The sequence below is a fragment of the Carettochelys insculpta genome, chromosome 1 (genome assembly GCF_033958435.1).
Source record: "Carettochelys insculpta isolate YL-2023 chromosome 1, ASM3395843v1, whole genome shotgun sequence".
NCBI classification, from domain to species: Eukaryota; Metazoa; Chordata; order Testudines; family Carettochelyidae; genus Carettochelys; species Carettochelys insculpta.
Genome location: NC_134137.1, coordinates 235659965 through 235687446, shown reverse-complemented (window position 1 = coordinate 235687446; position 27482 = coordinate 235659965). Strand labels below are relative to the sequence as shown.

At 50.1% G+C, this 27482-nt stretch overlaps 2 protein-coding genes across 2 annotated transcripts in view; both read left to right on the top strand.

Annotated features, from left to right (window-relative positions):
- The first annotated feature begins 484 nt into the window (after positions 1–484).
- LOC142014241 (alpha-2-macroglobulin-like protein 1) lies at positions 485–11460 on the top strand. The gene is made up of 7 exons (XM_074996538.1): positions 485–571; positions 4217–4379; positions 5356–5408; positions 7500–7520; positions 10193–10352; positions 10641–10725; positions 11298–11460. Exons 2-7 carry the CDS (start codon positions 4238–4240, stop codon positions 11458–11460), a joined length of 624 nt encoding a protein of 207 aa, XP_074852639.1. The 5' UTR covers positions 485–571; positions 4217–4237.
- A 339-nt stretch (positions 11461–11799) lies between these two features.
- The window catches only part of A2ML1 (alpha-2-macroglobulin like 1), a 31148-nt gene continuing 15465 nt past the window's right edge, over positions 11800–27482 (top strand). The window contains exons 1-17 of the mRNA XM_075002357.1: positions 11800–11898; positions 12380–12489; positions 12780–12947; positions 15140–15370; positions 16214–16277; positions 16486–16631; positions 16891–17040; positions 17210–17392; positions 22282–22378; positions 22557–22671; positions 23115–23343; positions 23882–24008; positions 24418–24539; positions 25507–25558; positions 26312–26395; positions 26931–27107; positions 27397–27478. Of these exons, the coding sequence (XP_074858458.1) occupies positions 12412–12489; positions 12780–12947; positions 15140–15370; positions 16214–16277; positions 16486–16631; positions 16891–17040; positions 17210–17392; positions 22282–22378; positions 22557–22671; positions 23115–23343; positions 23882–24008; positions 24418–24539; positions 25507–25558; positions 26312–26395; positions 26931–27107; positions 27397–27478 (2105 nt within the window). The 5' untranslated portion in view covers positions 11800–11898; positions 12380–12411. The remainder of the gene's footprint in view (positions 11899–12379; positions 12490–12779; positions 12948–15139; positions 15371–16213; positions 16278–16485; positions 16632–16890; positions 17041–17209; positions 17393–22281; positions 22379–22556; positions 22672–23114; positions 23344–23881; positions 24009–24417; positions 24540–25506; positions 25559–26311; positions 26396–26930; positions 27108–27396; positions 27479–27482) is intronic.

Sequence of the window (27482 nt, the reverse complement as noted above, 5' to 3'; positions counted from 1 at the left end):
CATTTGCATTTTGATTTCCCTCATTTGCATGCTCCTTTTGAAAGAGGAATGCAAGTGTAGACACAGCCCTTGTGGATGCTGCCAGAAGGCATTGCTGCAGTCTGGGTTGTACTCCACCACCTCCTGTAGATCCCCAGGAAGTGGTGAAACCCAAGAAACCAAGAGACGTTGCTGGGAGAGAAGCACAGCTTGTCATCCCTGGCAGGGAGGGAAGCTTCTGCATAAAGCGACTCTAACTTCAGGAGCAGCCACTTAGGTTGATGAAGTCATATTGGTACAGTTCATTGGCCAGTCAGAGAACTTGATTCCCTGGGTCTTTGGGTATGTTTTGAAAAACAACACACAGGTAAAGCCTTACCTCTGATTCTTTCTCTCTCCCTGCTCAAGGAACTATGTGTTTGTGCTACCAGCACGGCTGAGCTATCCCTCCACAGCAAAGGCCTGCATGGACTTAAGTGATGTGAGCAACTCCATGGTACTCAATATCATCCTAGAAACCCAGGTCAAGAACTACAAACTGGTGGATAGGTTCATCTGGAACAAAGGACAGCTGAAATGCTTCACCTTCCCTGTAAGTGTCTGTCTCTGTGACTCTCACATGGCAGTGGTTCGAGCTAGGCTTGCCTGTGGAGCTTCTTCACTGCTTGGCTAATGCACTTGAGATGGCTCTGAGCAGGCTCTCTGTCTTTTTCTAAATCACTGAAGATAGTGAACAAAACTGGATGTAGGACTGAGCTCTGCAGGACCCCACTGGATATGCTTTCTGATAGTGACTGGGAAGGCTAGTGGCTAGAGCAGGGATAGCCAATCAGTTAGAGGCTAAGAGCCAAAATACGTGTGGATAGAGTGCAGAGAGCCATGTATTATATCTATACAAATATATTAAAAATAAACGTGGCTCGATGCCCTCTCCCGGAGCCAGGCACCCCCAGTCTTCTGTTCTAACACAATTCCCCCCCACCTCTCACCCAGAGCCTGCCACCCCCAGCCTCCCCACTCTAACCCAAGGCCTGGGACTCACTGGAGCTGTCACTGCCATGTGCTCCCACCTCCAGGAACTGGGGCAGGCGCACAGAGTGGCAGTAAGCACTCCGAGCGCAAGACTCTGAGGAGGAGGTACATTTCACTGATCAAAGAGCCGCATGTGGCTTGAGAGCCACAGGTTGGCTACCCCTGGCCTAGAGTACTGGCCATAAAATCTAGGGGAACCTGATTCCTTCTTTTTCCCCTCACGTCCTGGCTCAGAGTCCTGAGTCACTCTCACCCCTAAACAATGGAGCTGGGACTTGCGCCCAACCATGAGGGTTCTTGACCTGTTGTCCTGAGCTACTTCCTTTGTAAGCCCTTTAATTTTGAGTGGGGCACTGCTAGTCCAGGTTCCCCACGGTTGGGACTCCTCTTCAGACTCACCTTGGCAGGGGAAAACTTGCCTCTTGTGGCTTTGCTGGCAGGCAGGCACACAGAGAGCTCCTGACTGGGCCAGGCTCCCTTTTCTCCTCCCTGCAGGCCTGGCATTGGCTGCGAGTACAGCAGGGTAGGACTAGCTGAACCCACATGTTTTCTTCAACCCTGCGATGCCTGACATTTCTCTCTGTGCTGCTGCACACACGTGCACCCATGGCATGTGTGGGAGGCAAGGAGGAGCCGAATGAACCAATTTTGTGCACGTTTTCTCTCTGTTGCTGGGTGGTAGGCCCCAAAATTAGGGTGTATTAAGTCTTCTTGCAGGCCCTGCAAAGTTGTACGGGGCAGTGCACACACCTGCTCTACCCCCAGGTGTGGCTAATGAGCAAGTTCAGTAACACGATGACCCCCCCACCCCCCACCATGGAAAGGCTTTTGTGATGCAGTAACTGGAAGCTCTTCCTGCCCCAGGCTACATTCCAGTGCCAGCCCATGTCCTCATACTTCCCACTTCAGTTCACATGTTCTGCAAAGCAGCTTAGTATAGGCAAAATCTGGGTAGAGGTAATTCATTAGAATGCTGGGCCATGGGTTATGGTCATGTGTTCACCCAGTGGCTTCTCACCAGTAGGGGGGAAAAAGAAACCTCCACATGACTAGAACTCTACTGCCCCTGGAAACACAAGAGAGGGAGAAAAGGTACTAGTTTGCACCTGTGACTGCGCTCTCTGCTGTGCCAGCCACTAAACAATGAGCCTGTTGCTGTCTCTGGTGTCCCACTCATTAATGCAGAGTAACTGAAGTACTGTATAATGGTCTCTGGAAGGAAGGCAGCATGTGATGACCCTGGCAGGGTGGATCTTGGCTGCCTGGAGCATGTCCTTTCCCCTCTTCCTACCCACTCTAGTACTTAGCACTGCTTAGGTGTCTGTTGATTTTGATGCTTGGTGAAGGACCCACAGGTTGACAATTACTGTCTTGTTCTGGCCATTAAATGATGACAAACACTAAACAACTAATGGCCCTGGTGAGATGCTCACTGAGCGTGTCTTTGAATCAGTAAATACTAGTGACCCCACAACAACCTGGGGGAGAAATTTGGAGCCCGCTCACCAGCTTATTAACACTCTCATGGTATGTAACAAACTCCTGTGTAGCACCCAACAGTCACAATCAGCATAACTCCCACTCTCGTGTATTCTTGGAGCTCCTTCAGCTAAGGGAGGAGTCCGTCAGCTGGCTGCAGAAGTAGATTCCTCAAGTACTCTGTGCACTGCTCACTAGTGGGCAATGTGATGGATGGCTGGTACATCAACATCCTCCTCCACGGCTTGTGCCCAACTCCACTAATACTTCCAAATACAAATATAGTTCCCATCTATAAAAAGGGGAATAAGAAGAACCCAGGAAACTACAGGCCAGTCAGCTTAACTTCAGTGCCAGGAAAGATAATGGAGCAGGTAATTAAAGAAATCATCTGCAAGCACTTGGAAGGTGGTAAGGTAATAGGAAACAGCCAGCATGGGTTTGTAAAGAACAAATCATGTCAAACTAATCTGATAGCTTTCTTTGATAGGATAACGAGCCTTGTGGATGGGGAGAAGTGGTATATGTGGTATACCTAGACTTTAGTAAAGCATTTGATACGGTCTCGCATGATATTCTTTTTAAAAAAAAAAAAAAAAAACAAAAAAAAACTAGGCAAATACAATTTAGATGAGGCTACTATAAGGTGGGTACATAACTGGCTGGATAACCGTACCCAGAGAGTAGTTCTTAATGGTTCTCAATCCTGCTGGAAAAGTATAACAAGTGGGGTTCCGCAGGGGTCTGTGTTAGGACCGGTTCTGTTCAATGTCTTCATCAATGATTTAGATATTGGCATAGAAATTATGCTTATTATGTTTGCAGATGATACCGAGCTGGGAGGGGTTGCAACTGCTTTGGCGGATCGGGTCATAATTCAAAATGATCTGGAGAAATGGTCTGAGGTAAACAGGATGAAGTTTAATAAGGACAAATGCAAAGTGCTCCACTTGGGAAGGAACAATCAGTTTCACACATACAGAATGGGGAGAGACTGTCTAGGAACGACTACAGCAGAAAGGGATCTAGGGATTATAGTGGACCAAAAGCTAAATATGAGTCAACACTGTGATGCTGTTGCAAAAGAGGCAGTCATGATTCTGGGATGCATTAACAGGTGTGTTGTGAACAAGACAGGAGAAGTCATTCTTCCACTCTTCTCTGCGCTGGTTAGGCCTCAGCTGGAGTATTGTGTCCAGTTCTGGGCACCGCAGTTCAAGAAAGATGTGGAGAAATTAGAGAGGGTCCAGAAAAGAGCGACAAGAATGATTAAAGGTCTTGAGAATGTGACCTATGAAGAAAGGCTGAAAGAATTGGGCTTGTTTAGTTTGGAAAAGAGAAGATTGAGGGGAGACATGTTAGCAGTTTTCAGGTATCTAAAAGGGTGTCATAAGGAGGAGGGAGAAAACTTGTTCTTCTTGGCCTCTGAGGACAGAACAAGAGGCAATGGACTTAAACTGCAGCAAGGGAGGTTTAGGCTGGACATTAGGAAAAAGTTCCTAACTAATAGGGTGGTCAAACAGTGGAATAAATTGCCAAGGGAGGTTGTATAATCTCCATCGCTGGAGATATGTAAGAACAGGTTAGATAGATGTCTGTCAGGGATGGTTTAGACAGTACTTGGTCTTGCCATTGGGGCAGGGGGCTGGACTCGATGGCCTCTCGAGGTCCCTTCCAGTGCTAGTGTTCTATGATTCCCTGATTCTTTGATTCCTGTTTACCCCAGGTCCCGCCTCCTTCGCGTGGCATGGAGGAAGTTGCTACCATTCAGCTGTCTGGACATGGGGGTCGAAGTAAGATAGTTGAGAAGAAACAAGTCCTGATCCAGAGGGCAAGCAACAGCACTTTTGTGCAGGCTGACAAGCCCATCTATATGCCAGGACAGTTGGGTAAGAAGGGATCTGCCCTGGGAGATTGTCTGTCGGGGGGGGCGGGGGGTGTGTGCATATGCAGATGTCATTAGGTATATATGTGTGGTTTTTGTTTTTATATATATATATATATATATATATATATATATATATATATATATATATAATAATTATTCCTAGAAAGGTGTAGAAAACCCTTTTTGCCTTTCAGCTTCATCTTTTCAGAACTATGTAAAACCAAGTAGAAACATCAGACCAGTGTCTCGATTTTTTTTCTTTAATATTGGGACCCCTTAAAGTCCAATAGACAAACCTGTAGATCCCCAAACGGAGGTGAAATATGTGAGGGAACAGATGGGGTCATGGCCTTCCCAAGCTTTCTGTCTTTCATTGGCTGTGCTCCCTGAAGTGCTGATGTAGCAGGGCAGAGCAGTGGTGTGTCTCTTTGGCTAGGTGCTGCCATGATTCATGGAGTCAGTGGCTGTGAGGCAAACCCTTTTGATGGCAGGCAAGATCTCTCTCTTCTGCAATGCAGCATTTTTGAGTTTCACCCTCTTCCCAAACCAGGCAGGATGGGTGTTCCGTTGAGGTGAATCAGGGGTGGAGGTGACACTCCCCCAACAAGCCTTGTCATGTAAAGTTGACGTTTGGTCCTGAGCCCTGCCAGCCAAGGCTGAGGCTTGGTCTTCGATGGACCCCTTGAAATGTACTTTTTTAGACCCTGGTTGAGACCCTATGTCCTAAACACAGCCCCACACTGCACTTCCTAAAGTTACTTGGTGAGTTCTTTCTTCTTGCTACATTTTCTTTTATTCTCCATCCCTTTTTTCAAAGCCTGTAATATCCTTAAATATTTAATGCTTCAGACTGTGAGGCTTCAGGGAACATGCTGAAATGATGCCTCAATCCTGTGTATGCAGCCTGGACTGGGGAGACAGGCTTGGATCTTCACATGAAGATTCCTCTAACTGCATTTTATTTGTTTCTATTGCAGTGAGGTTTCGAATTGTCACTCTGAACAGCAGTTTCATGCCGCTGAATGAAGAGGTAGGTTCTCCCACACACCACCACCTTCTTTCTTTTGCTCCTGCCCTGGGGACAGAAAGTGTCTGCCTCTGGAGCTACCAATCTGGTGTCTCTCAGCAGCTGCAAGAGTTTCCATTTAACCAAAGGAGAAATCCCAGCTCCCTTCTTCAAGCAGCCTTTCGGTTGTAACCCAGCCCTGGCCCAAATCCAAACAAAACTGCTGACTTCTGAGAGCTGCCAGCACTGAGCTGCTTACTCCACCCTGGCCATCACTTTCTTCCAAGGCATGGAGAGCTCCAGGAAATCAAAATGATGTATGTGGTGGTGTTCTGTAATATCTGTCCATCGCTACCGAGAACAAGTCTCTCTCTATCCTCTTTAGAGCCGCCACTTCAGGAAGTTGAAGGCTGCTATCAAATCTCCCCTCACTCTTCTCTTCTGCAAACTAAATAAACCTAAATCTTTCAGCCTCTCCTCATAGGTCATGTGTTCCAGCCCCTTAATCATTTTCATTGCCCTCCGCTGAACCCCTCCAATGCATCCACCTCCTTTCTATACTGGCGGCCCAGAACTGGACACAATACACCAGATGTGGCCTCATTAGTGCTGAATGAAGGGGAATAATAACATCTCTAGATCTGATGGAAATGCTTCTCCTAATGCACCCCAATAGGCCTTCAGCCTTCTTGGCTCAAAGGGCACACTGACTCATATCCAGCCTCTCATCCACTGTATTCCCCGGGTCCTTTTCTGCTGCATGGCTACTTAGCTGGTCAGTCCCCAGCCTGTAACAATGCTTGGGATTCTTCTGGGCCAAGTGCAAGACTCTGTACTTGTTGAACCTTCTCAGATTTCTTTTGGGCCAGTCATCCAATTTGTCTAGGTTGCTCTGGGCCCTATCCCTACCCTCCAACATACCTACCTCTCCCCCTAGCTTAGTGGTAAATACAACTCGTCCAGCTGGGAACAGTGGAGGTGATTAGGCAAATTCACTCATGTTGTAACACCTCCAGAGAAGCACCACCTGATCTGCAGAGGCTCACATACGCTAGTTCAAACTGGATTATGCAGAGACCAGCAGACCAAGGATTTGTGAATAGTTTAAACTCCAGTTTTATGACTCAAGGCCTTCTTTCTGCTACAGCAGATGGACAGGTCCTCCTGTCCAAGGGGACCCCAAACCATAGGGATGAGTTGAAAGGAGGTGGGCCTACCAAAGGCTCCATAAGAATTGGCCCTTGTGCTGAGCAAAGGGTGTTATAAGCTTAATTACAGGAAGATTTCTGGATAGGGGTTTGAAGGGCTGGAGTTGAGGGTGACCTCTGGTTTGCTTCTAGGATCTTCTGCGTTCAATGTGTTTTTCTCTGCAATGCTTTCAGCATAACTTGCTAGCTTAGAAAAAAGTCTCTAGCAGATCAACTGTGTTAATTACAGAAGGCACAACGGGTCTGACTTTGCTGGGCATATACCAGTGTAGGAAGGGAACTGTTCAGCCTGCAAATAATCTGCTCAGGAAAAGAGAGATGTGTCTTGCCCAAGAGAGGTGTCTGCTGGGGAGCCATTATCTTAGAGAGACTCCTGTCTATGGTCCAGCAAGAGCAATACAGGGAAACTCTTCAAGCTGTGGCACAATCACTTTCCCTGAAGCTAACTGGGAAACTGTTTAAAGACCTATTAGCATAAAACAAAATCAGGGAAAGCGTTGCTATTGAACAGGGCTCTTCCACCTACAACCTCTCCTGGGGGCTGAGAGAGATGTTAACACAATGTTTGGAAGCTTTGAAAAGTGGGTGGGGATTGCTATCTGGATTCTTCCCGGCCATGTGAGAGCATCAGGCATGCGGCTGTATTAAAATGCTTGCCGTGACAGATGTGGCTGTGTTGCACACTGTTGTCCCACAGAACTTCATGGCAACAGCAGGGATGGCTCTCAGATGCTCCTGCTATGAATTAACAGCCCCTGAGCACAATCTGACACTAGTGGAGTTAAGAGAAGGCGTGGTTTTGGCCCCAGTTCAGGGTGGAGGGAATCCTGCCCACACAGCTGTTTCTGTTTCCCCCATGGACGTGCAGAGATCACTGATGGGAGTGTTGTCTGGTTTTCTCTTTCAGTACCCGCTGGTGGAGCTGAAGGTGAGTGACCCCGTATGCACCCTGAGATGCCTCTGTCTTCTGTTCCTTCTCCTCCACATAAAAATGAGTGAGCAAGACTGTGACTCTCCCAGGTCTCCTATGTGACAGTGTAGATCACCCACCCCTGTCAGACAGCTGGCCTTTTTCTCCCCAGCTGAAAGCAGTGGGAATGATGCAGAGGAACTAGGCTCTCCTGCACAGCACTACACTGCAGTAACCCACAGGAGGTGCTCCATTGCTATTGCCAGCTTCCCACCACTGGAGCATGAGACTAAAAATAGGGTCTCCCACACAGCAGCAGGGATTGCTAACACCCAGGCGTACTGATCCTGGCTTCTTCAACAGCTCCAAACAATCCAGCTTTGGTGTCCCCCACTGCCGTGCAGAGCACTAATCCCTTGGGGTCACCAAGTCCAGCTTCCACAGCTTCTTCTCTCCTTGCCAGCCAAGAGAGAGCAGGGGACCAGATCAGGGAATCAAATTCAAGTCACCCATGTTACAGAACAGTGCTAACTCCTAGGGCACCCAGAGCAGTAATTTTAGCTCCTCCGGGCACCAGAAAAGCTCCCACCCAGAAGTGCAGGGAATGACCTCTGGAGGGTGCAGAGTTCAGCCTCTGCAGTCCTCACAGCCTGTACAGGCCCTACGAGAGGGTCTGGAACCCTGGTCTCCTATGACCATGCAGAGCACCATCGACCTTTGGGGTGCTGGGCCTAGCCTTTACAGCACTCCCACTTCTGTCACTCCCAGGGCTGGCTGCATGGGAGACAGGATACATTTCAGTTTCAATTTGCAACCCTATGACGCTTGCCTAGAGCCAGGGAAAATGGGGGCCTGGGCGAACGTGTATTTTGGCACTCGTGGCCCTGTCAGCGCTCTGACCCCTATTTCCCCGGGGTTGTGAGCTCAGTCCTTGAGGGGGGCCACTTAGGGATCTGGGGCTAATAAATTTAAAAAAAAAAATCTGTTAGGGATGGTGCTTGGTCCTGCCAAGAGGGTAGGGGACTGGGCTCAATGACCTTCCAAGGTCCCTTCCAGCTCTGCGAGATACATGTGTGTGTTATAACCCCTGTGCCCCTTTTGCCACTAAGCCATGCTTGCCTCCTGTGTTGTTCCCCCTTTACTGCCAACCCCTGCACAGTCCTGCCTTTGTCCTAGCCTCCTACCACTCCTCTAACCCTGTCCCTCTGCTCCGCACCCCCAACACCGCCCTGTGCCCGCTTCATCCCTGACCCTCGCAACCTCACTGGGAAACTCACTTGGATGCATGGAGTGCCAAGGCATTGCTGCTGGTCAGGGCCAGCTGCAGGGAGGGGTTCCCTGGGAGATGGGGCAGCGCGAGAGCTCCCCTGTGAAGCTGGGGTGTACTGGGGGGGAGATAAGGAGGGATCTCTTGAAAACTGGTGGAGCTGGGAGTGCACAGGGAGGGCTCCCCTGGGAAGTGGGAGCACAAGAAAGAGCCCTGGGAGGGGGCTGGGAGCACAGGGTAGAGTTCCTGCCTTCTCAGCCACTGCAGCTCCCCTGGAGAGTGCTGAGAGGAGAGGTTGGGGGCAACAGGTCAGGACCCCCTAGGACTTACTGATTTCTCTCCCTCCTCTCCCGCTGCATGGAGTATGCAGCCCCTTCCCAACTGGGAGAAGACCCGCAGTTCCCAGTTCCCACCTTCCATGGTGGCTTGGCTTCATTCAGGCCATCCACAGAAAGCAGGTGTGAGGAGATGGAGCAGGGAAGAGCCAGCTGGCAGTGGCAGAGCGCAGAGCTGGGACACCGCAAGGGTTGTGGGGATGGCAGGGGACTCCTGCCCTGCTCAAGTGCAAGGAATCAGCTGTTCTTGCCACATGGCACTGGACTGTGCTGCACCAGCTGTAGCTGGTGAGGGGATGTCCAAGCCCCCTGCAGCATCTCCCTGGCTATTGTTCCCTGGAAGAAGGCACTGTTTGCCCAGCCCTAGGGCTCGCCACGCCCTGTCCTACTCCTGCTCACTCATAGATTCCAAGGGCTGGAAGGGGCCTTAGGAGGTCACTGAGTCCAGCCCCTGAAAAAGAAGCTGTGGCCCATACGGGGAACGAACCTGCATCCTTGGTGTTATCAGCACCACTGCATGCCCTCTGTCTCTTGCTTGCCCACTCCCTGCACACATTCACCTGGCTGGGGCAGGGAGCTGGTGTAGAAGAGGAGTGTGGGGTGAAGACTGAGCGGAAACTTGGGTGTGGCAGGCAGGGTCTAAGCTGGGACAGGGGACTGGGGTACAGGAAGGGGGAAGCACTTACCCCAAGTGGTGGCTTCCAAAGCTACCTTCCCTCCGCACAAGACTCTCTGCTTCTCCTAGGTGGGAGGGCCCAGGAGGTTTCTATGCTCTGCTGCCTGCAGGCACCACCGCCACTGCTCCCACCAGCCACAGTGCCTGGCCTATGGGAGCTGCGGAGTCAGTACTCTGCATGGAGGCAGCACCCGGCGATCTCGTCCCCAGGGAGCAGGGGGAGGGAGCTGGCCACTTGTGGGAGTGGCACAGAGTGAAATTGTGCAGGGAAGCCTGCTCATGCTCTGCTGCTGCACCGGCCTGTTGGTATCCAAAACCTCCCAGTTTAGCTGAGGTTGCCGCTGGAAGATAGGGCATGATTCCGGAGGTGTGGCAACCCTAGTTTTAATTCTGTTTCTATCCGTGGAATCAGGATCCGGACAGTAACCGAATTGGCCAGTGGCTCAACGTGAAACCAGAGAGAGGCATTGTGCAGTTGTCCTTTCAGCTGGCAGCCGAACCATCCCTGGGAACATACACCATTATTGTGGACGGCAGGCAGACCTACAGAACCTTCCGCGTGGAGGAATACGGTATGGCGGAGAGATTGGTGTGGGGTCTGGGAGGCAGCAGGAGCACACCACTAACTGAGAGTCTCAGGGGAGTCCCAGCCTGGGGAAGCCCTTTCCCTATATGACCTTGTACAGCCTGTACAAGTGAACACTTCCTCTAAAGAGTATTCCTCCTCCCCATGCACACTTCTGTTCAGGAGACTGCTTTCTCTAGCGTGGTTCATCCCCACAACACACACAGCTCCCTGAGCCAGGTGACCGACAGCCAACCAACCTTCCTTTCTTAACTTCTTGCATCTCCTTCTTCAGTGCTTCCCAAATTCAAACTGGTTGTGACTGAACCAACTCAGATCTTCACATCAGATGCAGCTTTTCCACTGAAAGTTTGTGGCAAGTACGTTTCGCAGGGCTCTTGGAATGGGAGGGCAGTTAGCATTGTGTTCTAGGGGGGATCTGAGTTGTAGGCAGGGGGTTCAAAGAAAAGGTGAAAACATTCACTGAAGCTTTCAGCTTCTCTTCCATGTGGAAGTCTGTCCATTCTGCAACTTCACCAAAATACCTTTGTGTCATGAAGTGTCTTTCCCAGTTTAAGTGCAGGGATGAGGTGGAAAGAAGCCAGGAGTCAAACTGGGGTTGCATCTATAGAGCTGTGTGGGGAGCCCAGGGCTGGAATAGCAGAGGGGCTGCAGGGCAGGGCTGAGGGGCACTGGCAGAGCTGTGTGGGGAGCCCAGGGCTGGAATAGCAGAGGGGCTGCAGGGCAGGGCTGAGGGGCACTGGCAGAGCTGTGTGGGGAGCCCAGGGCTGGAATAGCAGAGGGGCTGCAGGGCAGGGCTGAGGGGCACTGGCAGAGCTGTGTGGGGAGCCCAGGGCTGGAATAGCAGGCACGTACACCAAGATGCAGATGAAGAAGGCAGAAGCAGACATAGGTTGTGGATATTTTATTTCCTGTTTACCTTCTCTTGCAGGTACACATACGGAAAGCCTGTCCTGGGTACAGTCCAAGTTTCTTTGTGTCGGACAGCATATACCTGGTATGTAGATGGGATGGGGTCCAAACCCACGGACATATGCCAGAATGTCACAGGCAAGGTGAGGAGGGAAGTGGGAAAGGGCCTAACAGAGGTGTAGGGGCATATAGGGAAAGTGAAAATGGCAGCACAAAAGATGGCGCTAGAGAAGGAGAAATTCCATCAGGAGCACTGAGTATTTCTCAAAACACTGAGCTGCCTGGTAACCCTGAAACCATTTGAGAGCATTTTCCTTACTACTACTGCCTTGGGGACAGTGGTACCTGCGGGTGTCTTCTCCACCCTTGGCAGCACTCTGCAAGTCTCCCATCCACGTGCTGCAAAGCCTGTGTCTGGGTGCTGACACAATCACAGGGTGGCTGTTCTTTGTTCTGTGAATAAGTGGCCAGCAACTGTCCTCAATTCTCATTGCTGCTTTTCCAGACCGATAAGACTGGGTGTTTCTCAGCCTCTGTGGACTTGGCGTTCTTCAGCCCTGGCAGTCCTGGACATAGCCCCAGTATAAAAGTGGCAGCCACTTTGGTGGAAGCTGGAACAGGTAAATCTTCAAGGCGCAGTGTATGCATGTGAGGGAGTTTGTTGCTTTCCTCGTCCTTCAACAAAGCTGGTGGAGGAGGTGGAGGAAGTGTTATTGTGATGTATGCAGGCATGGGCTTGGCCTTCCCTACTGGTCACTGTAGCTTGCGCCATCTCCCACGATTAGCCCTGCTTTATAGACACCGTTGGGATTATGGACTGTTCCACTGATGGACCATGAAATTGTCTTTTTTCCCCCCTTATAAAAAACAGCAGACTGCTCTGCAAGTCAGAGTGGAGTCTTTAGCCTGGGCACTCATTCACAGGCAGTCACAGGGGATCACAGATGGGTGTGGGGGGTAGGGGAGAGGGGTTTCTGGTTTGCCCCTCTCTCTTGCTTCATGGTTACATGGGAGGGGTAGTCCCAAAATTTCCGTGACAACATGTGACAAACAACTGTGTTACTTCACTGGCTCTTTGTGCATTCTGTCTTTCTGCCATAGGTGTGGAGGCAAATGCTACCCATGTTGCGTTCATGTCGGAGCTAGCTGGGTCAATGAGATTTGAGGATTCAGACAGCTACTATCACCCAGGGTACCCCTACAGTGGGAAGGTAAACTCTACATGGGCAGCCAAAGTACCACGCTTTACATTTCACCACCGGGGGTGACAAACAAAGAGAAGCCTGAGCCACCACCTCATAGAAATTTCCATTTTTAATTTTTCCCTAGAAGTTACTTCTGTCGATTCTATATCCCTGCCCCGCTTGGGAGGGGCCAGCCTGCTGTGAACTTCCTTATCTTCACTGAGCCTCTCTGAGGTTCCCCACCATGCTCAGTCTCTCCTCAAAAGTAAGCTTTGCTGGTTGGATATATGCATGATTCTCCCATTGTCTCCCTTCAGATTAAAGCCCTGGACCGAGATGGCTCTGCACTGAAGAATCAGATCGTTTTCTTGGTTATTAATACGGGGAACAACAAGTTCCACCAAAATCTCACCACCGATGGCAGTGGGGTGGCTACTTTCACTCTGGACACAGCTACCTGGAACAGAAATGAGGCCTTTCTGGAGGTGAGCTGTCAGTGGTAGCCTCATGTGTGGGCCATTCCAGTGAAGGATCACAGAGGTGACAAAGATGTCAGACATTGTCTAAGCTCCACATGGTTCCCCTTCGAGTCGGCTTTAGATAGTCACTTTTCTATATCTCTCAGGCCCTTGATCTGAGGGTAATTCTCAGATGAGCTGTTGCCATATAATAAGGTTTCTCAGAGGTAGATGTGATTCCTTTAGCTCTGTCACTTTTGCCTTCCTAAAATTTCCTGTCATTTCACATGGAGGACTTTATTCCCCTCCCCTTGTAATGCCGCTGTGCAAAATGCCTGCCTGCCCGCTAGAGGCTGCTGCAGTAGTGGATGAGTGATTCCAGGACACCCACAGCCTAATTTTTCAAAGATTCCCAATTAGCCATCTAATGTCCAGCCCAAGGATATGCTATAACCATACCCAAAGATACTGATGAATTAACATCAGCTACGAGCTACCCATGAGCAATGAAAACTGATCTTGCTAGGCCTCTAGCCCCCTCTACAGATCAATAAATGGTTGAAACAAGATACCTTCTGGTAATCATCCGTGTTTTTAGGCCTCCAATAAGCCAGCCTGCTCCCTCTTCAGTTTTCTTATGGGAATACCTAATACACCTGGAAAAATTTGGAAAGTCTACATGTATGCACCTAGGCTCTTAACAAATCAGTGCTGTGAACCATCTATTCCAGTATCCTGTCTGTGACATTGGCTAATACAGGTTATACCTCCCTGGTCCAGCACCCACAGGACCTGAGCGGTCACGGACAAGGAATTTTGCTGGACCAGGCGAAGTCAATACATTGGGGCTTGGGGCTCCCTTCCTGGCTGCCAGCCACTGCCCCGACACCACCTACAGTTCCCTCATCATGGATGCTGGCCTTCAGGTCCCAGACCAGCTGTGGGTGCCAGCTTCCCTGCTCCAGCTGCCGTTTCCTTGTCTTGACAGCTGTGGCCCCACTGCTCCTCAGCTGTCTTCCTGGCTGGCTCCCCAGCCCTGGTTACCTGGTCAGCTGACCCAAACCAGCCTTTTGCTGGTTCACAGGACCACAGTTTCCCAGCCCTGTGGCTCCCACACTGGATCCCGAGGTCCCCTGGCCAGTTACCTAGCTGCATGGCTTCCCACTGGCTGTCCAGTCCCACAGCTGCCTGGCCAGCTCCCCAGCCACCGGGGCGTGCTGGCTTTTGCTCTCCAGCTTCCCTCTTTCTCCCCCTGTGGGGGCTTGGTGGGGGGGGTCCATCAGGGACTCTGGCCCCTCTGCGCTGCAGCAGGCCCAGCAGGGACTCCAGCTCTGGCCTGGGCCAGACTGCCAGCCACTGCTCTGGCCCCAGCCCCTGCCCCACCCTAACAGTGAAGGTCCCCAGGGCTCTCAGGTCATGTTGGAGCATGGATGTTGCCTGATGAGAAAGTACTGGATTTAAGAGGTTGAAGGCTTTAGTGGAAGTAAGAAATGCAATAATTGTCAACTATGCACTAACTTTCCATAGGGGAGGTTTCTTCTTAACTTCAGGCAAATGGCTTATTACAAATGGCATATAGCCTGAAGCCAGTCACTCTCTCTAAATTAAGCACGACTGTTACAATTACATGCTATTTCGGATGATTATGGTACATTTTCATACCCAACGCCATCATAAATCTTCTGGAATCCAGCCCACTTGCTGTGAAGCACACTGGGATTCTGACAGATCCATGAATGCTCAGAACAGGGGCCCTCCTGCTCTAAAGGTCTGGCCTCTGGTGCTTACACTGGAGTAAAATTGGTTAGGTGTGGAAATATTGGAGGTTCTGAGTAGTAACAGAGAGGGAGCCGTGCTACTCTATACACTATCAAAGCGAAAAGCAGTCAAGTAACACTTTAAAGACTAGCAAAATAATTGATTAGGTGAGCTTTCGTGGGACAGACCTACTTCTTCAGACCATAGCCAGACCAACAGTCTGTTCTGGTCTGGCTATGGTCTGAAGAAGTGGGTCTGTCCCACAAAAGTTCACCTAATCAATTAGTTTGCTAGTCTTTAAAGTGCTACTTGACTGCTTTTCATTTTGATAGAGGTTCTGAGTGACACTTGAGTGATGCTGATTCCATCCGGCAGAGGGCAGTATATACACATGCACAGGGACAGAATGTTATCAGCCCTCTGGGGAAATGCTGTTACTATTACCTTTATTTCTCTTCCAGGGAAGGTTCAGGCTTCAGGATCTGGTGTATGAGCCTACTGGGATCAGTCGGTACTACCTGAATGCTTACCTCTCCCTGAAGCCATATTACAGCACCACCAGGAGCTACCTCAAAATCCAACGGCCACAGGGTGTACTGCCCTGCGGCCAGGAGCATGTGGTCCATGTGGATTACCGTATTAACCAAATGGATCTGGGAGACAAAGCCAGTAAAATCCCCTTCTCCTTCTATGTGAGTGTCCAGGCAGGATGGGGGATGGGCCCAGAAGATGTGGGAGCTGCTCAGCGGGGGTCTTGGAGAGAAGGGGTTAGACTCGCCATACTATTGAGGGTCATGGCTGTAGCTCTCACCTGCTGCGACCTGGAAGCACCGAAGAGGAACATACTTTTCCTCAGCTCCTTGTCCACCATTCTGCCCTCTCAGCTTCTCCAGACAGCCTAGCCTCTCCTAGTTGGTGACCCCTCCCTCTCCCAAGTGATTAGATATCAAACTCCACTTCTGTCTCCTTCACAGTTCCCTAGCAAGTGCCCAAACCGATTCTTTCCTGCTGGTGCACTTCCCTCTGCCTTCACCCCACCAAATCTGTCCCCCCACCTGACTCTCACAAATAGTGGTGCCTGGTGGCTCCACCTTCCTTGCTGCTGGAAGCCTTCTCAATCTTCACTGATACGTAGTTTCTACTGGATTCTTCCCCTGTGTCGGGAAATGCACTCTGCCAAGGCTGCATGATCTGTCTTTCCCTCTTGTCAGTTTCTGAACCATTACATGCAGTGCAGCTCACCTCCCCACTGCTAGAAACCATCCCCAGTCTCCCTCTGCCTGCAAAATGTGCAGTCGTCACATAGGGCCTCCTCTCTCTGGAACATGCAAGCTCCTTACCTGCTGCCAAAACTTTCCCGCATCCTGCCTCCCTTTCTGTCTGAAACCCTCCCCTCTCTCCCTGAGCTACTGTCCCCCATGTGACTGCACCCATCCTGTGGCTGTTAACCTCTGATCAGTGTTATCTAGGATCTGGGGGGCTGTGATACCTCCTTAAATTTCTCTCTCCTCCTTCTCCTCCACCTCCACCCCTAGGTGACGGGGAAGAAGAGACTCATTATGGGGGGTCAGAAGCATGTTGACATCAGGAAAAAGGGTGGTAAGTCCACAGTCTCCTCTCCCAAAATGGGAGAGCAAACCCCTGGCAGTTCTGGGCTCTAGAGACAATTTTGAGCCCAGAGGGGGGCACGGAGGGAGGCAGTGTGAAATGGGCTGAAAAGCAGAGGGAAGGCCAAGGGAGGGGCTGAGGGGGCAGGAGGAGACTGTTTATTCTACTGACAAACTCTCACCTCTTTCTCTCTTCCCAGGGCTGCTGGGCTCGTTCTCCATCCCCCTCACCATCACCTTCCACTTTGCTCCCAACCCCTCCTTGGTGGTGTATGCCATGTTCCCTGATGGGGGAATCATTGCTGACAAAGTCCAGTTCAAAGTCTCCATGTGCTTCAAGAACCAGGTGAGGCTCCGGCCTGAGGAGGCTTGGCACAGATGCAGGAAGAGGGGAGGTGGGTAACATGGAGGAGAAGCCATTTCAGTGCATGCCGCATGTACAAACAGAATATGGAGCTTAAGTGCTGGTGGAACAACTACTAGACCGTTATCATTTCCCTTGGACGGAGGGATTCTTTTTCTTTAATTCATCCCTTTTCTTGCCCTTCCTCTTTCCTGCCTCATTCATGTTATGAGATTTCCTCTCTTGGAATCCATCTGTCCAGGTCAACCTAGGGTTCTCGCAGCAGCAGGACCTACCAGGGGCAACTGTGAATCTCCAGCTGAAGGCAGCTCCCAACTCGCTGTGTGCCATCCGAGCTGTGGACCAGAGCGTCCTACTGCTGAGGGCAGAGGTGGAGCTCTCCAATAGCAGTGTGAGTGGCTCCCTGCAATGAGCTGAGGGATGGAGAATGATAATGGAGGCGGGAGCTGGGGTGAATGGGTGTGCCTGTGTGGAGGAAGGGTTTGGGGATAGGTTAGGGGTGTCTGTCTCTGGCCTTGTTGTCAGCCCTTTGTTTTCTTGGGCCATGTGTGGTTCTGCAGGTGTATGGGATGTTTGATTTCTCAAATGGAGGTTACCCCTATCAAGTTGATGAGTATGACTGCTACGTGCCAAGGCCATTTCCAGTGCCTGTCCTCAGCCCTGTGCCGGTGGACCGCAGAAGCCGTTCTTTCATGCCAGGACCTTGGTTTAATCAAGGAGTTGATTTCTTTAGCTTCCTAAAGGTGGGTATCTTTACACTCTTCACCACCCTGTCCTTAGTGTGAGGTGAAGAGGAGTTGTCTCCATTCTGAGACAGGGCTCAATAGAATTGTGTTAGATAAAGCGGTGCGCCTGGAAGTGCACGTCTGCTCTGCATGTTGTCTCCATTAAAACTGCACCCTGTCATTCCCTCTGACTGTGGAGAGTAAAGCTGTCCTGCAGAATTGAAAGCGTAGTTGGGCTGGTTCTCCCCTTCTCATGCGTCATCATCAGTAATGAAGATCTGCAGGCCAGATGTTGTCCTGGGCCTGTAGATAATTAATCCTTCGCATATCGCTGTTGAAGCAGGTGGGATTGTTACGTGGTGAGTTTTGAGTCATCCAGCTGCTGCAAAAAAACATGTGAAGGTTTTGTTTGTTTTTATCAGAAGAAGGCTGTTCTGAACTTTTTCAGGCGCTTGCTCATGTTTCCATGTTGCATGTGTGTGGCCACCTGAACAACTGTCAGAAATTTCTGCCTTAGCAGCATCCATAGGGCCAGCAGTGGTGCCCTGCAAGCAGCACTCCCATGTGGGAGTATACCAGGCACTGCTGGTCCCACGCCCTCTCCATTCCTTCTTCCTGCCAGTGTGGTTCGTTGGGGCACCTTGTTTTGCCTCATAAAAGCAGCAGCTGATGACAGTCCACTGACTTTGTTTAGCAGTTGCTGTACATAGCTTCCTCAGTAGTTAATAACATTTGTGAGGGCAACTAGTTGGGGCTCAGCCCTGGCTTTAAGCTGTGTGTGTCATGCGAGTCGCTGATTTTTCATCAGCCTGTTGCATAACAGCTGTCTTAAGTTTCTGTGAGAAAGCCACAGGAAAGACAGTGCCAGACCTGTAAAACCTTTCACCTGTGGACTCAGAAGGAGCCAGATATCCACTTGAGGGTGTTATTGCTGGGGGCTGCTCTTCATTCAGCAGCAGAACCCGTGTTCCCACTAAGCTGAGCACTTCGGCAGCTGCCCAGGAGAGACTGAGGTGCCGCCCAGCTGATTAGCAGAGTGCCCACAGCCACCCAGTGTGTTTCTACTGGTGGTGCACATGCCTTGGGGCACAGAACAAAATTTATTCCACCCATAGGTGGGAAAAAATTAGCGGGAACCCTGGCCAGCACCCTTCACCGCTACATCCACACCCAGCACGTTGGCCTTGGTGTGCAGCGCACCACCAGCATTTCCTTGGCCCAGAAGCGTTCTTTTTTGCCCGTGCTAAGAAGAGGTAGCTGGGGAGGGGGAAGCCCTTCACAGCCAATGACACATGGGCCTTGGGCAAAAGACCTGTGTGAGGCCATGCACCTGCTACTGGGCTTCATAGGAGAACCCCGGAGGTCAGGCCCACCAGCCCAGCCAGGGAGACCACTCTCCATCCCAGGTAGCGTAAGGGTTCCCAGCCAGTGATGGGCGTGGGAGAAGGGGGGCTTGAATGCAAGAAGCTGTCCCTGCACCTAAGGAACAAAGCCGTAGGTGCCACACCATGTGACAGATATGGCTCTGCTTCTGGCACCAAAGGGGAAGGGGCAGCAGGGTGCCGTGGCATAGACAGACTGAACATCCCAGGTCACTGAACTTCAGATGCAAATCTCTGTCGCTGCAATCTGGGGACCCAGCACTGCAATCAGAAGGCCTAGATCTCTGAGGTCTTCTCCTGCTCGGCAGATTCATGGTGCTGCTCCCTATCGTGTTGGTACTATAGGTCACCTAAATGTTGAACATCCTCTCTCAGAAGGTCTCCTCTCCATCTGTCTTTGTCTCAGAGGACTCATGCACAGGGCCATCCCTAGGAGGATGGGAACCAAACCAATCCTTCCAACTCTCCCACCCCCATTGCACCCCTTTCCCCAAGCCACTTCCCTCCAACAACACAACTCAGGAGAAATAGCGGGGGTCTGGCACTGGCAGCAAGAGTCAGTCCCTGCCTACACACCACTTACTGCAACCACAGGAAGTGGAATGACCTGGCCCCATCCTGCTCCACTCCTCTGAGCCTGGCTCCCATGAGTATTCACAAAATGCATAGTGCCAGTGGTTGCTTACCTCAGATGTCAGGGAGTTCAAATATACCCACATCTCAACTGGTTGTTTGAAAAGGAGCTTGTCTCCAGATCGGATATGGAGGCATCTTGCCATGGAGTTGGTAATACATGAGAAAAAGTCAACTTTAACCCCAGTGCAATGCATAGAATTCATAGGAGCAATGCTTGACTCCACTTGGGCACAGGTCTTCCTCCCTGGGACTCTGTTCCAACCCATGGTGGACCTTCTTGAGGGCCTGTGAATCCAAGCCCCCTCATCTTTGCCCACACAGGCCTGAGACTCTTGGGCTGCATGGCAGCATGTACTTATGTGGTCCAGCACATGCATCTCTGCCTCAGACCCCTTCCCACTCAACTAGTGCTGGTGTATGTTCCCAGCTGACACAGCATAGGCAGGGTGGTCAGGATTTTGGATGGTGTTCCTCATCTGGTGGCAGGATCCCCTGTTGGTGCTGGAAGGAGTTTGCTTTGCAACCCTGCCCTAGTTTCTGATACATCAGACATGGGATGGGAAGCCCACCTGGGTGCTTTCAGCACTCAAGATTGTTGGTCCAGTTGCAGTCGTTCCTTGCATGTCAGTGTTGGGGGAATCATAGTACATTAGAATTGGAAGGGACCTCAAGAGGTCATAGAGTCAAGTTCCCTGCCCTCTTGGCAGGACCAAACACCATCTAGACCATCCTCGATAGGTGTCTGTCTAACATGCTCTTAAATATCTCCAATGATGGAGATTCCACAACCTCCCTAGGCAACTTATTCAAGTGTTTAACCACCCTGACAGTTAGGAAGTTCCCCCGATGTCTAATCTAAACCTCCCTTGCTGCAGTTTAAGCCCATTGTTCCTTGTCCTATCCTCAGAGGCCAAGGAGAACAATTTTTCCTCCCTTCTCTTTGTAACTGTCTTTCAGGTACTTGAAAACCGCTATCATGTCCCCTCTGTTTTCTCTTTTCTAACCTAAACAAGCCCAGTTCTTTCAGTCTTCCCTCATAGCTCGTGTTCTCTAGACCTTTAATCATTCGTGTTGCTGTTTTCTGGACCTTCTCCAGTTTCTCCACATCTTTCTTGAAATGTGGTGCCCAAAACTAGACACAATACTCCAACTGAGACCTAATGAGTGCAGAGTAGAGCAGAAGAATGACTTCTCGTGTCTTGCTCTCAACACTGCTGGGCAGTTCAACTAGCTTGTCAAGCCTTTTTCCCTCAAAGGTTGGGTGAGGCCCAGATAACAGGGAGGGTGGAGCCGGGTCATAGTCCCTCTATCAGGAAGGTCTCTGACTCAGATTTGTTTCTGCAGCACAAAATCCATTTTGTAGCTGATCAGCTTCCAGGGACCAAGAATGCTTTGGCAGATGACCTTAGCAGGATGTACTTGTCTTGCCACTCGTGTTTTCTTCCACCTGGAGGTGGTCAATTCCCTCTTCTGCAGGTGGGAAACTCCCTGGGTGGATATTTTTGCTTCCAGGCAGAACAGGTAATGCCACATCTTCTCCTCAATTTCGGACATGGATAGAGATCCCTCTCAGATGCCTTTCTGCTCCCATGCTTGGGGGCTCTGACACATGCCTTCCCTCCAGTGCCGTTGCTGCACAAAGATCAAGCAGGACAGAGTGAGGGTTCCCCTCTTAGTGCCAGTGTGGCCATGCCAACACTGGTATAGTGGTTGTAACCCTGTTCCAGCTGACACTCAGGTTGGACCTGTTGTCCCAGAACTACGGCAGTCTCCTGCAACCCCGTCTGGAGGTGGTAAACCTGATGGCTTGGCTGCTGTATGGCTGAACATGCAGGAGCGGCAGTGCTTGGCTGATGTCTAGCTGGGAAGTAGGAAGCCCTCCAGCAGAGCGACCTGTCTGGCCAAGTAGAAAGAGTTCACCGGCTGGATTGCAGATGCTAGTGTTCATCCTGAGTGTGCTTTTGCTGCAGTTTATTCTGTACAACCTCCTTCATCTCGAGCTCTAGATCAAGATCCATCTAGTGTCCATCTCAGCCTTTCACCCGCTGTTCAGGGGTGGGTTGGTGTTTGCTCATGATATCATGGCCTAGATTCCTTAAAGCCCTAGAGCACTTCTACCTGCACGTCTAGGACCCTGTTCTTCTGTGGGACCTGAATCTGGTTCTGTCACAACTTGTGGATCCTCCCTTCAAGCTTCTGGCTCCCTGGTCTCCTCCTTTCCTGGAAGGTCACACATCAGGTCTTCCTGACATTTGAGATTTGTATGCTCACCTCAGAGCCTCCTACATCATCTTCTGCAAGGTCCAGCTAAGGCCAAACCTAGCTTTTCTTCCCAAGGCATTCTGTCAGCTTCATTAGAGCCAGGCCATTTACTTGCTGGTCTTTTTTCCAAAGTCACTTATTTTGGAGGAGACGCACGGGCTTCTTGCCATAGACATCCGTGCTTGCTCGCTGAACTCAATTTTTTTTTCAAGAGTTCAGCTTCAACAGCTCCTATTTTTAAGCATCAGATTTATAGCTGGATGGAATAGGATCTTCTCCTGGGAGTTCCACAATACAACCACAAATGTGCTAGAGGAAGGCTGTAGTGAGTCTGGAACAACCAAATTGGTTCGTAGAAATTCTGCTGCTGCTGAGATGACTAAGCAAGTGAGATGACAGAGGAGTTCATGAAATCCAGTGTCTGCCAACGTGTCCTAGCTTGTTGTGAACAGGTGCAGAGAGAGAGAGACACCAGGGAAGAGATATGGTGCCCAAAAGCAAGCAGAGGGCACAAAGCGAGGTAGTTGAATATTTCTATTGACACACTAGGTAGAGAGTTAGTACCAAGAGTTACTTTAACCACTTCCTTTTTCACACTTTGTTTTTCTCATCTCTGATTTAACACAGGAGATGGGACTGAAAATTCTGTCAAATGGCAAAATAAAGAGACCCCTGGATTGTCATTTCTATCCCAGCTGGCCCAACAAGGAGAATACGATAATGGGTAAGGAGTGCCTTGTTTAGTTTGGTAGTCCTGGTCTGTTCAGTTTCTGCTCTTTATCCTTGTAATTGTCTAGGAATAAAGTGTTAATGTCCCCCTGAGGTTTCCCCTCTCACCTCTTTGATTCTTGTCCCAGTGCCAGACTTTTCTGTGGGTAAGCAGCCTATTATCTGACTTACAGGGCTACCCCCAGTGTCCGTAGTGGATTCTTTGCCCCCATTAGTGGGGAGATCCGGTGTGTCCCAAGTCCGCGAGTTTTTCCCTGAGACCTGGCTCTGGGAGCTGTACCCAGTTAGGTAAGTTTGGTTGTTAATGTTTAATCCCAGGGAGGCTTGAAAGAAAAGTGAGGTACAGGAAGGCTTTGCAAAAGCAGCATTTGGAGGTGCTTCTCTGCACCAAACCTCCCAGGCCTTGGAGGCCAGGCTGGCTGGCTATCTACGATATTAATCTGCTGGGTTTTAGGAAGGGCAGTGGGGTTAGAAGATGGGACCTGTGGGTTCTTTTCCTGGTCCAGGTACCGAGTCACTGGGAGGACTTGGGCAAGTTGCTTCCTCCCCCCATGCTTCAGTTTCTCTATTTGTAATGTGGGGACAATGACGTGGTGTTGGGAGGGTTAATGCCTAGACATCTCGGAGATACTGGAGATCTCATACTATCACTACCCATTGTCAGAGAACTTTTCCTGACAATTAGGGATCCCACTTTGCTTCCCCCATATCATGGTCTGATTTCTCTTCAGCACTTCAGGCAACGAGCAGGTCCCAGTCACTCTCCCTGACAGCATCACAGAATGGAAAGCCAGCATGTTTTGTACTTCGGAGAGCAGTGGCTTTGGGATCTCACCTATGGTGGCGCTGGTAGCCTTCAAACCTTTTTTTGTGGACCTGACCTTACCCTACTCTGTGATCCGCGGGGAATCATTTACACTGGCTGCTACTGTCTTCAACTACCTGAAACAGTGCCTAAGGGTGAGGAAGCTCTCCTGCTCTGATGAGCCTTCCCCTGCCCATCCTGGATAAGGAATCAGTGTCAAGAGCACCACCTGGATTTTACCCTTACATATTTCCCATGGAACAGGAGCTCATCCCATGAGATCCAGAGCAAGTTTTACCTCCAGTAATAGGAAGCTGGAATGGTACATCAATGGGATTGGATGAGGTCGAGGGGAGCTTGCTCTGCTGATCCAATACTTTTCATCTATCAGAGAGGTAGTTGTGTTAGTCTGTAGCTTCGAGAACAACAAAAAGTCTTGTGGCACCTCATAGATGCATCTGACAAAGCGGGTCTTTGCCCACGAAAGCCCATGCTCCAAAATATCTGTTAGCCTATAAGGTGGCACAAGACTTTTTGTTGTACTTTTCATCTGTTACTAAAACTCCCTATAAAAGAAACTGAGAAAGCTTAAGTGTATTGCCCCTTTTCTCCCTTGCTCCTGTGCTGCTTCTCCCAGTCTTTTACTTCTGTTCCTGACTGCTCCCCACCCCACTTCACTGGTCTCTTGTGCAGATCCAGATTACGTTGGCCAAGTCAGAGGAGTACGAGGTGAAGCTGTGTACAGGCTGTAACTACACCAGCTGTCTGTGTGGTGATGAAGCCAAGACTTATTACTGGAATGTCACAGCTACCAGACTGGGTAAGGAGAACAGAGAAGATGGGGAGAGAACACAGGAGTCACCAGCTCAGACTCTTGCTCCCAATAGTCAGATCCTGCTATGCTGTTGTACCTTGATCATGCATCTAACAAAACCAGTAGCCTCCTGCTATCTTGGATGAGACCCTTGTTCCATGTCTAGAACTCCATTGCCATCCCTAATACTTGAGAATATAATGGTCCCATACCCCTGTTTAGGCAAAAGTGTGCACAGAGTGGGAGACATCATTTTGAGCCTTTGGTGAGAGAATGCATTCCTGTTACATTGTTGTCTGGGCTTGCACAGAACTACAGATGTCATCAGTTTTCTTTGCATTGAGCCAATTTGCCTGGAAGGGCAGGTTTGGAAAAGAAGCTCTGAAGAGCTTGTTCTCTTTTGTTTCATTTCCAGGTGAGGTGAAATTCGCTGTCACCACAGCGGCGCTGCACAGCACACAGCTCTGTGGTGGTAGGAAAGTGACAGTGCCCGGTAAGGGCCATAGTGACACCTTGATCAAGCCTCTCCTTGTCCGGGTAAGCCTGCTGATCCAGAGAACTGTGGGACAAACCTCACTTATCACCAATGCTCTTGCCAGCAATTCCATCTGACTGCTGCCTTGAATTTCTGAGATTCCTGGTACTCAGACCTTGTCTACACTGGAGATGAGTTTAGTGTAACTTCCATTGCTTAGGTGTGTGAATAATCCACACCCCTGAGGGACATGTTGGTATAGACCATGCTAGGTTAGCAGGAGAGCTTCTCCCACTGACATATCTACCAACTCTTGTGGGGGCAGTGGAGTAACTGACCTGACAGGACAGCTCTCTCCCATTGGCGTAGAGCGCCTTCACCAGAAGCTCTCCAGCGGCACAGCTGCACTGATGCAGTTGTGGTGCTGTCACACTTCTAGTGCAGATCTAGCCTCGGAGGTGACGAAAGCTCTTTCACCCCCTCAGGCCTAGTGCAGGATGGCTTCCTACAACCTGTTCTGCTCCAGGACTTTGCTCAACCTAGTTTTGAATGTCCCGAGCAATGGCTGTTCTACCTCATCCCTTGGGAGACACTTCGACATCTCACTAGATCTCTGCCTGTTCGGAAATGTTTCCTCTGTATCCGGCTAGAAACATAAATCTCCATGTTACTCTAAATATGTAGTTACACTCTCATTTCCCCATCCTCGGGTCCTCCACTGTGGTGGGGATAATACTCCACAGGGACTTGTCCATGGTGATATCCATCCTCTGTTGTCAGTTGCCTGAGTTGAACGGATCAAGTTAATTTCATCTGTTTGAAACCAATCTGTCTAGAAGCCCTTAATCATTTATTACACTCATCTGAATTCCCTCCAGCTGATTATCGGTTTTTTTTGGGGGCACTGAAGTGCCCAGGACTAGGACTGAGCCTGTTATTCCAAGTCAGACAGAGCATTGACAGTCTGTTCCTATCCATGATGTAACCTGTGTGATCCCAGAGTTAATGACTTTCTGTTTCTATTGCCAGCCGGAGGGTGTCCTGATGGAGAAGTCTCACAGTTCTCTGCTTTGCACAGAAGGTATGGGTTGCATTGGATCATGGGAAAGGATCACAGTGCCAACATGGTTTTGGGTTTGGTGGGAGAGAGTCACCCATCCACAGGCATATGAGGAGAGAGCACTAGCTGGCCAACACTTACCAGAAGGATAGGTCTTGCTGTGTCTTGTGATTTCAGCAGGGGATAGAAAAGCGGGGTTTTCCATTGGACCGTGTGAATGAAGACCTGCACTTCCTGAATGTGTCTCTCTCCCCTGCATTCTGTGTCTCTTGAAATGGATTCTGCATGCAAGGCCCTGAGAGGAGATGTGGAGGGGGAAAACAGAACTGGCTTCTTGTCCTCTCCTCACTCTTGAAAGTCACTGATCAGCACTGTTCCCTGTAAGCTAAGTGCTTGGGCAGCCACCCAGGAGTGATTCAAGTGCCACTCAGCTGATTAGCAGAGGGTCCACAGTGCCCACAGCTGGCAATATGTGCTTCTGTGGTGATGCACATCCTCGCATGCCTGGGTCCACATAACAGTAAAATCTATTCCAGAGATGGATGGAAGAAATGAGGGAGTACTGGTGGTCAGTACATGATCCTGCAGGATTTTTATTCTCCCTCTCTCCCTGCTGGAATTATTGGCCCATTTTCCAGGAGCTCTTAGGATCTTGGAGACCCATTACTGCTAAGAGTATCTTACTGAGATTCTAGCTATGGGGTCTCTCTCTCTATTCCTCTCTTCCTCCCTCTCTTGTGTGGTCTTACTCCTTTCTCTGTGTATAATTGTCAGGGAATTCTGCCTCTGACTTCGTATCCCTGCAGCTCCCCAAAAATGTGGTGTTGGATTCAGCCAGGGCCCAAGTGTCTGTGCTAGGTAAGGAATCTGTCTGGTGAGTGCTTCAGTATACAGCAATGTGTGCCTGCGGGTGTAAGCAGACTGGGTGTGGCTTTTGGCATGGAATGGGGGTGGGGGAAGGGTGCAAAAAAAGGGCAAATGCTCCAGCAGGAACGTGTGGAGGAATGAGGGCTTATACCCAGGCGGGTACATACAATTGCGGGTTTGGCTATGTGAAGGGAAGATATATGGATGGGAAGGGTCATAAGTGGACAGGTTATGTTGGGATATTTGTGTGGAATGCAGTATACAGGCATGGTTAGATGGAAGCAGAGGGAAGGGATGTGTGGAATGAATGGGTGCAGACAATTCAGAAGAAAGCATGGAGTAGAAGTGTGCAGATGATGGTGCAAAAAAGGTGTGAGCTCTCTGGGTGGGTGAGTGCAGGCAGTGTTGGGGGTTGAGTACTGGCATGAGATGTGGAGCAGCCTGACAGGGGGAGGAGCTGGATTTAATCAGACAAATGTGCTCAGTTGCCTGGGTGCGTCACCTTAGTCAACCTATATTTATTGAGGTGACATCATGGGGACTGCACTGCAGAACCTGCACCAGCTGGTGCAGATGCCCAGTGGCTGCGGGGAGCAGAACATGGTGCTCTTTGCCCCCATCATCTACGTGCTGCAGTATCTGGGGAAGACGGGGCAGCTGAGGGAGGAGTTGAAGACAAGAGCTGTGGGTTTCCTGCAAACGGGTAAGTTGTTTTTCTTTCTCTTTGAGGTTTTTCCCTAATCCTACATATCCCCCGTGACCTCTGTGCTCAGCAGAGGTGTGGATGGTTTGGGGCAAGGGAGTCACCATGAATTCCCTGGCTCTGAGGTGGTTCTGAGGTTGAACTATAACACAGTGAGCTCAGGAGATCACATATGATTCCCCTGGTTCTGAGTAATCTGGTTCCATTGCTGGCCACTTTCTGCTGCAGGAGCAGGTCTGAATGATTTTGATCCTCCATGTCTCCTGTGTTCTTCCTCTCTCCTGCCCAGGCTACCAGAGGCAACTTCAGTATAAACACACTGATGGCTCCTACAGTGCCTTTGGACAAAGTGATAAAGAAGGCAACACATGGTGA